This window comes from Culex pipiens, chromosome 2 (genome assembly GCF_016801865.2).
Source record: "Culex pipiens pallens isolate TS chromosome 2, TS_CPP_V2, whole genome shotgun sequence".
Lineage (NCBI taxonomy): Eukaryota > Metazoa > Arthropoda > Insecta > Diptera > Culicidae > Culex > Culex pipiens.
Window position 1 is genome coordinate 19,392,384 of NC_068938.1, and position 12,197 is coordinate 19,404,580.

General features: G+C 34.7%; 1 protein-coding gene across 4 annotated transcripts in view; it reads right to left on the bottom strand.

The window, feature by feature from the left end:
- LOC120432426 (nitric oxide synthase) overlaps nt 1-12,197 on the bottom strand; it is a 168,758-nt gene that overhangs the window by 30,539 nt on the left and 126,022 nt on the right. For all 4 annotated transcript variants that reach the window (XM_052707336.1, XM_052707337.1, XM_039597631.2 and 1 more), the window contains one exon: nt 8,134-8,238. In XM_052707336.1, coding sequence (XP_052563296.1) covers nt 8,134-8,238 — 105 coding nt within the window. The remainder of the gene's footprint in view (nt 1-8,133; nt 8,239-12,197) is intronic.

The window sequence follows — 12,197 nt, forward strand, 5'->3', positions numbered from 1 at the left end:
TCGAAAATATATGGAAACAACTCAATTTGTAAGAAGCGACCGCGTGGTCCCGTTTGGTTGGTTGCACACACACACACACACATGTTATCATAACAAAATTTGTTATTTGTCTGATATTGGTTGAATGCCAAAACAACTTTGGAATAACATTTTTTGTTATGGAAGAATAACTCCAATTGTTATTGGGATGATCGGATTAGTTGTTAAAATAACAAAAAGGAATAACAAAGATGTGTTCGAAAAATAACTCAAAATGTTATTAATCTATTATTACAGTAACAATCCAATGACAATCATAACAGCGAATAACAAATCTTGTTATAAATAACATGAAACGTTATAGGCCTAGTTTTTTCAAACATCAAAAAATGTTATTCCCACGTTATTTCCGTCTGCTCGGGAGTCCACGTGGCAAATCGTGCCAACCATTTGAGCAGCTCAATTTGCTGTGTGGCTAAAAATCATCTCCTCTCTATTCGCATCCTTCCAACCCCTTTGCCTCAGGACATCGTGCAGTCATTCGTGACCGGACAGCTTAATGCCAAGCATTTAATCAGTTTAGTTTTAATTTGCGAATTTCCCGCCACCCAACCGCGCCACGGTGCTGCTGCTGCTGCTGGTATGTTGTGTTAATCATGTTGATTACGTGGTGATTTGCTGGCTGAATTACAGAGTGCTTCAAGTGCCACTTTGCACCACTTTATGAGAGGTGCACTGTGAGAAGTTGATTTCAGAAATGTTGAAAAATTCGTTTTTTCCTCAAAATTTTAAAAATAATTTAGAAATTCTCTCAGGACTGTATTGGCGTAGCCTTGAAGCACAGTGTTAAAATATACATTCTTAGATGTTTTTGACTGAACCGAAAAATAGTTAAATTGTAGCATTGTTACAGACTATAAATGCATTTTGTTTCTGTGTCAAGAGAAAACGTACTAAGAACCGCAGTTTATGGCTCTTGAAGGTGTTGAGTGATGACCGGCAGGCTACCACCAGACCAGTTGAGGGTGGTTTAGCACTCTGTTGGTTGATTGCACGGAGGATTCACATTAGCTCACATTGTAGAAGACCTTTCTCTGTTGAAAATTTGAACTTTGAAAGGATAATGCTTTAGTGAGATGAATTACTATTTTTTTAGTTGTTTATTTCAAAAAGCAATTGCCATTGTGTCAAACAATTATTAACAATATGGAAAACTGATTTAGTTTCAAAATATGAATTAGTTTGTAAAATATCTATTTGAAGGTTTCTCACAAAATTTGATTTAATTATCACAAAAACCAACATGAACATAAACGTTTTGGCAAACTGTAAGCTGTATTACTATCAAATCCCTTCCAACCGTTTTGCATACCTCATCACTTTTTCATGCTTCCACACTTTTAAATCTTCAAAGTCATAAAGTAACACTATCGCCAATTCATGTAATCCTTCTTCTTAGTCCGTGATAAACGCCATCACTTTGGACGAGCAAAGTTGACTCGACTTTTCCTACAGCTCTTCCGTCGTTCCATCCCCATCAAGCTCCTACTCAGCGTTCAGCAAAGTATCCACGTGCCGCGGCAGAAACCACAATCCCCGTGAAGATTGATTATCAACGCTTCCCTACTTTTTCCCAACCCCTTTCCCTTCTCGAGCTACAACTTGTAGTAGGTACTACTAGCATCATCTTGGCCGTCGTCACCACCACGGCAAATTATGCGGTTAGTTTGGCGCGCAGACCGGAATCCCGGAAAGTTGCTCCGAGACCGACCTCCGAAATCGGCGCTGCTGTTGGCTAGGAGGTGGGAAATCAGTTTTCCGGACGTTGTTGCGAGAAAAGCATCAAAGGCAGCGTGGGAAAATAGGGTGAAGGGGTAAGATTTGTACATATTTGGACAAATTCGCTGATTTAGTCAACTTATACAGTGGTCCTCATCCAGATGAACCTCGCGGGACATTTTGACAATTTGGCCCAGAATCCCAGGTCAAATGTTTGAAAAATTACTAGAATTGCAGATTTAAAAAAGGAAGGTTAAATTTTCACATCAAACTTATTCAATGAATTTTCAAATGAAACTAATTGTTTTCAATTTAAACATTGTCGCCAAATAAACTTCCATTTCTCAATAACATTTTTGACGCAAAAAAAAAAGTTTATTTAATTCCATACTTTTACACTTTATCGGCAAGAAACATTTTTATGTTTTGCAAACATATTACGATTTTGCTTAAAATTTACCTTGTTTCATTTTTCATATGTTTTAAATGAATTTCGAAACTGAAAAGGAATTTTGGAAATTCAAATTATGATCTCAAAGTACAATATTTTTTGATTTTCGAAAAAAAAAATCAATAAAAAAAATTAATCTTGTTAAACAATCAAAATTATGTTGCATTGCTTCGAAAAAATTTGTATTACTATTATCGTAGTGATTTTGATTTGTTATTAAGTGTCTGAAGGAGATCAGTAGGGTTAGTAAATTTTCACTATTTCGCGGACAGCGTGAAATTCGTGAAATTTGTATTTTTCCGTGAAATCCCGTGAAATTTATCAAGTTTCTACATAAACATAAAATTGTTACAACTATTACTGAGAAGTGAAAACTACGAATACTTAAATGATGTTAATAAAAATCAGTCATAGTAAAAAAAATTGTTCTCGTAATCATCAAGTTATCACAAGGATGATATCAACAATCATTTGATTACAGTTGTTCTAATACAAAAAAGTTTAATTTATTTACAAATGTTGGCTTTTTTAGCCAAAAACTTGTTAAAATTGACTAAACAAGTATTTTGTGATTAGTTTTTAAAAGATCGCACAGATTTTTTTAAATTGAATTGATTTATTTTTAGAAATCAATTAAAAGATTAAATGAATAGTATTTTTGATCTTTTAGGCACATTTCAAATTTTTGCTGAGTCCTGTTTAATTTTCACGATATTTGTTTATTTTGGTGGATAGTTTTCTTGGAAGTTAAAATAGTAGTTTATGCAACAATTTGCAAAAAGATGATTTTTTCAGCACGAGTCGTACATTTATCCAACGAGGTTCACCGAGTTGGATAAATACGACGAGTGATGAAAAAATCAACTTTTGCAACGAGGTCCATACAACGTTTTTTGCAATTCCGAAAAACACCCATTGAACAGAATTATTGGACAAATGTCCATGCATTGAGTCAATAAATCGTTTAATTAAAAAAATGTTGAAAAGTACAACTTTTCCAAACAAGTGCTGAAAAGTTCAACTTTTCAGCATCCATTTCAGTACTGAAAAGTAAAACTTTTCAGCAATGTTTTGAAAAGGGTTACTATTCCATTCTGTTATTTTTGGTACAGAAAAGTAGGCTGTTTCGTCGTTCAAGAATGACAGGAAAAGTAAGTAGTTTAACGACGGAATTGCAAAAAAAAAAAACACTTTTTTTGTTTGCCCTGTTCTGAATTTGAATAACAATTTGAAGATTTCGTCACAGATAAAATTATTTTTGGTTATTGATTTTTAAATTAGTTTTTGAAAAGTGAGAAATTATCCTCAAAAATATGTTTAAGTACTTACTTTACTTTACAAAAAATATTTTAAATCATTTTGGCTGGATTGTAAAATCTTGCTTTGATATGAAATTTAATAAAATGTAAAAAGATAAAATAGAAGCGAATTAGCGAAAAAAAAAATTAGCTGCATAAGTCGAATATTTAAAAAAAGCATTTCAATAACTGAGAACACGCATGTCCTACATTTCGTTTAAAAATATTTATAGAGTCAATGCATAAACCAATGGATTTTTTTTTGGAAATTAAGAAAAGTTTTGTTTTGTGTCTCGTTGAAATTTATTGAAGAATTTTTATTAGCTTATTGAAAAATAATATATAATGAAGCATAAAAAGTAGTTTCTGTATTTTTTACATAAGGTTTTCAGGGTTATTTTAACATTTTTCACGATCCGCGAAATTTCCGTGAAATTTGGTGTTTTGAAATAAGGGTCCCCGTGAAATTTGCTTTTTTTGAGCGTGAAAAATCACTAAGCCTAGAGATCAGTTTTGCCTTCCTCACCTTACTGAGGAAAGGCTATAAAATCACTCGAAAAATGAACTTCTTAATTTGACCTCGTAGACCCACCTTCACGTATACCTATCGACTCAGAATCATGTTCTGAGCAAATGTCTGTGTGGATGTGTGTAGGTGGGTGGACAAAAAAATTGTCACTCGATTATCTCCGGACTGGATGAACGGATTTAGACCGTATTTGTCTCATTCGATCCGTCTTGGGGTCCCATAGGTCTCTATTTAAAATCAGCAAGTTCAGTTAAGTACTTCAAAAGTTATGCTAAAATATCGATTTTGGCGAATGTCCGGAAGATTGTAAAAAGGGTGGTTTTTGTGAGAAATCCTGTCATGTTATACATTTTCAGAAAGGTATTAAAAAGACCTTTCCAATGAGCCCAAAACATTGAAGATCTGATAACCCTATCAAAAGTTATTAGCACTTAAGTGTTATTTATACACTTTTTGGAGGCCGGATCTCAGATATTTCAATGAAAATGATGTCCGGGTCCATCATGCGACCCATCGTTAGTTAGATAATCAAAAGACCTTTCAAATGAGCCTAAAACATCAAGGATCTGACAATCCTATCAAAAGTTATTGGCTCTTAAGTGTTATTTATACACTTTTTGGAGGCCGGATCTCAGATATTTCAGTAAAAATGTTGTCCGGGTCCATCATGCGGCCCATCGTTAGTTAGATAATCGAAAGACATTTCAAATGAGCCTAAAACATCAAGGATCTAACAACCCTATTAAAAGTTATTGGCACTTAAGTGTTATTTATACACTTTTTAGAGGTTGGATTTCAGATATTGTGATAAAAATATTGTCTGAATCTTCCATGCGAACTATCGTTGGATAGGTTTTTTTTTTATCAGACCTTGCCGATGAGCCAGAAATATTGATGGTCTGCGAACCATATCAAAAGAAATGAGTAATAAAGTTGATTTGGTAAACATGTTAAGGGGGAATGTTGCTATTTTTACTGAATGTATTGACTTTATGAATATGAGGAAGGCATCAACCACCTAAAGGTGGATTAAGTAACGTTTTTTCTGTAAGTGAACTAATCTAGTTCCATTTTTACCGAGTAATTAGTGAGAGATCAAAAAAAACTTTAGTTACATTTAATAGTTAATTTTCATCTGACATCCAAACGAATTATTCATTCAGTTTTCAAATTTTATTGTAGCAAGTTTATCTTTTCTTATTTTTTATGAAAATTTCACGAACAATCAAGTTAAACAATAATCAACTATGAGAATCGTTTCCTTTGATCTATGAAGCAAAAATTTGTCCCAGATTTCATGTATTAATTTTGAAATCTTGGAAATAAAATCGGAGGGTGTCCACAAATGCAAATCTTATGTTTGGAAATGCTAGTTATTTTTTCTGAAATAAATGGCATCAAAATAAATAAAAGAAAAGTTTTTGAGACACAACCGTATTCAGAGTAAAAAAAAAGGTTTTAATTATTTTCCGATCATTCATTATTTTTTCTGACTGTACACAGAAAGAAAAAATGATGGTAATATTCATCAGAAAATGGTGACAGATTTTGTGTCGAAAAAAATGTGTAATATTACATCAGGAATTGATGAATATTCATCAGTTTTTGATGAATATTCATCAGGTTCACATTTTTACACATTTTTAATGTAATATTACTAAAAAAAAGCGAATATTCAACCTACCAAATTTTCAACCTTCCAAAATTCAACTTTTTTTGCTGTGTATGAATCAATCGCATCGACTAACACTCCAGAGGCCGCTGGTTTAAATCCTACGGACGCAAAGATTTTTAATGTCAGATAGAGTTATCGGAGCCCTATTCCCGCAAGGCTCATAGGATTTCGACAGGCTTTACGTCACATCGCATTTTCAGTTATTCAACTTCTATAATTATATAATTAAACTTTTATAAATCTATTTGTAGAGTTAGGCAAAACTAGATAAATTCTTATGTCAAGTTATTTCGTAAATGCTTCCAGAAATAAATGAATTAACAACAACAACATTTCTTCATTATATTAAATCATATTTATCATTAATTTATCATTCTTTATTAAAGACAACTTATCTTGCTCAAAACTCTAAAAAAAACTTGACATGAGGACTCCCGAGTGGGCCGGATTCCATAGTAATTTCAAAACCAGCTCGCGGGCCGCAGTTTGGTGACCACTGACCTATAACAACTGCTGTCAATTGTTGTTGACTGTTATGTCATTTTTGTCAGCTGTTGTTAACTGTTAGTAACTTATGCCAATTGTTGTTAGTTTTTGTAAACTTATGTCAACTGTTGTTAATTGTTGTTAATTGTCATGCCAACTTTTGTCAACTGTTGTTAACTGTTATTAACATCTGTTAACTATTGTTAATTGTTGTTAACTGTCATGTCACTTATGTCAACTGTTGTTAATGATTATTGACTTATTTCGGCTGTTATTAAATTACCGTAATCTGGGGTGAATCGGGACTACAGTCTGAATAGGGACAGCAGTTTTTAGAGCACTTAAAGCTTTTAAATTTGGAAATGGATGTACACATCTTGTTGGCCAGAGTCTGTTCTCACCAAAACCAACCAGAAAAATCAAAATATTGTGCTCTAACATGGTTAAAACTGCTGTCCCAATTCGCCCCATGTGTCCCGATTGACCCCAGTTTACGGTATGTCAACTGTTGTTAATTGGTGTTAACTATCATGTCAACTTTCAACTATCAACTGAAGGTAAAACTGTTGTTAATTGTTATCATTTTTAAGATTTGTTTTCAATCTGTCTCATTCACCCCATGTATACGTTCCCGTTACTGCTGGCAAAGCTGCGATAAGATGAAAAGTTTCTTTCCCACCACCTTCTTCTCGCTGTTGTCGGGAGCAAATCTGTACAACGCGCACTTTTCGGCGTTTTGTAGCTCACACCGATGATGACGATGATGTGTGTGTGTGTGTATTAGGGTGGGTACGGATTTTGAAAAGTTCTCAGATCAAGTTCTGGTGTGGTTCCCCTTGTAGGTCATACCCATAGGGACTCTCACGCCAAATTTCAGCTCATTTGGTTGAAAACTGGCTTGTCTCAAGCGGGTTCAAGTTTACATGGAAATTACTATGGGAAATTTTGAATTTTCGTTCATTCGCTCCTACAGGCCTGGGGAAAACATGTAGAAACTTCTAGGATGGCCAGAAATGAGCGGAATCGTCTGGAGAACAACTTTCCCTAAGAGACCAGGTCGATTCGTTCAACCCCCATCGAGCTCAACGGCAATACATCCGGGGTTTTCGGAACCAACGGTTTTCCCCAGAAAAGCATCAAATTTTCCTTAGCATGCTATGAATGCTAGATGAACACCGCGACGCCACATGTCAAACAGCTACCACGTGGACTAGCATCGCCTATAAAATATTACTTTTTATTACTTTTTGAACTATAGAATTATCATTTATGGTGATCCTGATACTATTTAGCTGTATTCTAAATCTCCAAATAAGAAAAAAAAACTGTTATGGTGCAAATTGTACAATCACGTGGTAGCTGTTTGACATGTGGCGTCGCGGTGTTCATCTAGCATTCATAGCATGCTAAGGAAAATTTGATGCTTTTCTGGGGAAAACCGTTGGTTCCGAAAACCCCGGATGTATTGCCGTTGAGCTCGATGGGGGTTGAACGAATCGACCTGGTCTCTTAGGGAAAGTTGTTCTCCAGACGATTCCGCTCATTTCTGGCCATCCTAGAAGTTTCTACATGTTTTCCCCAGGCCTGTAGGAGCGAATGAACGAAAATTCAAAATTTCCCATAGTAATTTCCATGTAAACTTGAACCCGCTTGAGACAAGCCAGTTTTCAACCAAATGAGCTGAAATTTGGCGTGAGAGTCCCTATGGGTATGACCTACAAGGGGAACCACACCAGAACTTGATCTGAGAACTTTTCAAAATCCGTACCCACCCTAGTGTGTATGGCACTTAAAACAAGCAAGAATGATGGGATAAAACAGGGAAAACTCAAAAGTTTAGGAGAAGGGGAGGTGTTGCATAAAATATTGAAGGCCGCCGACGCCGTGTTAGTAGTAGCAGCAGTAGTAGTGGTCGGAAGCTGAAACAGAAACTTACCTCGCCATTTTCCGGTGGGTCTCCGTTGCCGAACGTGGATGCGACGACCAGCAGCAGGGCTTCGTGCTCTATCGATGAGATGTCGTAATCCGACATGCAGTAAATCTGCGTGGGAGGAAGGGAGAGTGGGGAAATTTGTTAGCAAAAAAATGGTAACAGAAAGTCAACTTTGTAGTTTATTTGAAAAGTTAATCTTTGCGGTTGATGGCATCGGATCCGCGTGTGAAATTAGTTTCCAGCGCTCTTTAATTTGTCCCACTCTTCGCAGAAGTTTGAAATTAACTTCTGGGAAAAGTTCGCTGCTTAACCTTGATTCTGCAATTTAAAAGTTTTTGGTTTAAATGCAGGAACTTGATATCTCATTACACGGCTACTTAGCTCTACTTGATCATTTGAACGCCATTCTAAGATAAAGAAATCCCAGTTTTTGTTTAATTTGACTTGCTAAAGCTAACATTCTAGAAAGGGGGCTTTATTAAGAGAGCAATTCTTCCAGAAATCAGACTTTTCTTTAATTTGTTTTGCGCTTTTTGCCTAAAACTTTGTAGGGACCTTCCTTTTGTCCTTTTTGCGTTAGTGGTTCGTCAGCAAAAGTTTTAATTCAAATTTGACAGCTGCAGTGCACATCCAGAAATGTAGCTGAATATTGAACATAAAAAAATATGACAAATTCGAGATTTAAAAAAAATACTGAAAATGTGTGCCTTAATTGTTGTTCAAAAGTAATTTTTCAAATGTATTTTTTGTACTTTTTAAAAGTCTTCATGTAAATCCATTTTTAGATGGTTTTTCAAATAGCTTTATTTTCATTTTTAAACTCTGAAAAATTGGAGTAAAAGTTACCGAGATGAGATGCAAAGAATTGAAATTGAGAAAATTTAAAATTGCCAAGTGTTTTCCAATTGACCATGATTTCCAGGTGACGATATCTCGGCAACTATTGGTTTAATTTGCAATTTAAAAAATGGTCTATAGATCTATAGATATATCGAACAAACATATTATCAAATTGGTATTTTAATTGAGGTGAAAAGTCATCGATTGTGATTGGACACTCAATAATATATTAACTGAATGAATGTACATGGAAAAGAAAATCTGAATAAATATAAATTAAAAAAAACTAAAATTGGTATTTTAAGCAATAAGAAAATATGTACCTATGTAGTTTTCATTTTTTTTAAATTTTAGATTTTCTGTGAAAAAATATTTGTCCATACTTCTCTGTGGCTTAAAAGTTTTATTTTAGTCCCCTAAATTATATAAAAATACGGTTCATGAGAATTTTCCATTTTTTTAAAATAAGGTTTATCAAAAATGGGTAAATTTGTTTTAGAGTGTAACTATTTTTATATAGACAGTTGTCAAAATTGTAAGTAGACTTGTATGGACGAACCAATGATTTGGTCAGGAGAAAGGCCCCTAAAAAGTTTTAGCCAAACTAAACAAAAAAATACAAAGTGTAAACTTTAACTTACCCATCTTTTATTTCTTTGTTCAACACAGCAATTCGATTTACCCAAGAACATCATTTTTGAAAAAAATATATTGATCAAAAATAAATAAATTTTAACCTATGACTTAGGAAGGGCAAATCAATTCGAACACGTTGCCATTTTATTGAAAAAAAAACATGATTTTTGAAAAACTTCGCAAACATGTTTGAAATAATATTTAACCTCATTTTTCGGTGTAAAATTGGATTTCAAATGAATAAGCACTTTAAAGAAATTTAAAGAAAATGCACCGTTTTCGAAATTAATTGATCTAAAGTTTGATTCTACCAACTTTTGGATATCAATAAATTTTATTGAAAAGCAGGCTTCACTGAACACCAAGATCTGGTGCGCCGTGGTACGGTTTTCGTGTCACTCTAGAAACCAAACCGAGCTGTTTATTGTCACACCATAGCAACTGTACCGAAAGCACCTTGGTACACCACCGGTGCACCCAAACTGTATACCAAGGATGCAACTCAACATATGGTTGATCCAAGTAAACCGGAGGCGACATTGTTTTGATTGAGGTTTGTCAGCCATCATTCACAACTTCGGGATGGCGTGGCGGTTGGTGTCTCCGTCTTTTAACCACGAGGTCCCTGGTTCAATCCTGAGTACAAATATTTTTGAGGTTTTTTTTCAATATTTGCTGTCAAAATTACTGATTATATACATTTTTCAAGCAACATCTTCGAACCTGCGACGCTTTAGTCAAAGAGTTAGAAAATTGAATGGATTTTTGTAGTGGAATAGAGAAAACGTTCCATATTATGCAGGCAGGTTTAAGTGAAAATGCTTATTTCAGGATTATATGCACGAGAAGTTAAAGTTTATATTTCATGACACTACGAAATTCTATTCCTAACGAATTATTCTAAACAAATAAAAAAACATTCAAAAAATAAAATAATAACTGTCGAGATTCGAACCAAGAACCTTTAAAATACTAATGCACTGCCTTTGACAACCACACCATTAAGAACTGTTGAGTTCGGTTGGCTTGCTAGGCATCAAGAGTTCTAATCTTCTACCGTGTGGTAGGCGCAGAAACCATGTCAGTTTTGTGTACCCGTTCCACACCGCCGTCACACCTAACTTCGGTTTCGGTGCACCGATCAAGCTACCGAGCTGTGTCGGGTTTGGGTCGTGACGAGAAATGGTGCGCATAGAAAAACCGGTATCATAGCAAACCGTTGTCGCACCCGTCAAAAGGTAAGTCTGTTGAAAAGTTTAACAAATCTTTATAATTTGTCTTTTAAAGATTCAATTGTTACCCACTCTTTTTCCATGTCGAAAACCAAACCAACGAAATCTGAAATTCATATTCAATCTGCTGTTGTTCATGATAAATTCCACATTTTGCTAGCCAACGCACCCTTTAATCATCGTAATTGATTACGCCGAATTTCGTGCCCAAAGTTGAAGCACGGTGCCGTCAACCCCTCGGAAACTTTAGTCATTTAAAATTTTCGCCGAGCGACTGACTTCATGAATATTTACACACATAATCAACAGGCAACAGACGAAATCGATTTTAACCATGTAAATTTAACTTAGCACGTATTATCCCATGCTATCACACGTTGACACTGACTCTCTGACTGGAAACATCATAACATTACTGGAGGAGGGACCTTATTTTGATTTATTTATTGAAATTACAAGTTGTGTTTTCAGTTCAATCGTGCTTTAAATTTAAAATTCTCAACAAAACATGTTCAAAGGACTAAGAATTAGCTCCTTTCCCCTATTTTCGCAAATTCAACTCAATTACTTAACACAATCTGCTCAGCCAACAAACACACTTCGCAAGCTCACAACGCACCAAGTCCAAAACAAGGTCCAACGGCAAGACAAACCTAGTACACGAGACCAGGAATTACGTCGTTGTTGGGATCATTTCCGTCCGTCCTGCAGCTGTCAATCTCCGCCATGTCGCGGAAGTAAACTCCTAGACGGCTTCATTGTTCCTAATTTGGATCCTCGAGGGCTTTGGGAAATCCGTGGTGAGAAAACCGACACACGCAGTGTTTCAACAAGGACTGTCTCAAATCGGGACCGGTAATGTTTGGTTTACCGGTTACTGTTGAGGGGGGTGTTCCACGAAAATTGGCAAAAAAAACGGATTATTTCGAATTGTTGCAAATTGTTTAAATAAATCAGATTGTTTAAATAAAAACAAACTGTTTCAAATTATTTTAGATTATTTCCAAATTGTTTCCAAATTGTTTCAAATGGTTTAAAATTGTTTCAAATTGTCTTAAATTGTTTCAAATTGTTTTAAATGGTTAAAAATTGTATCAAATTGCCTTAAATTGTTTCAAATTGTTTCGAATTGATTCAAATTGTTTCAAATTGTTTCAAATTGTTTCAAATTGTTTCAAATTGTTTCAAATTATTTCAAATTGTTTCAAATTGTTCCAAATGGTTTCAATTTGCTTAATTTTTTTTCAAATTGTTTCAAATTGTTTAAAAATGTTTCGAATTTTCTTAAATTGAGTTGTTTCCAAATTGTTTCAAATTGTTTCGAATTGTTTCAAATTGCTCGAAATTGTTTCAAATTGT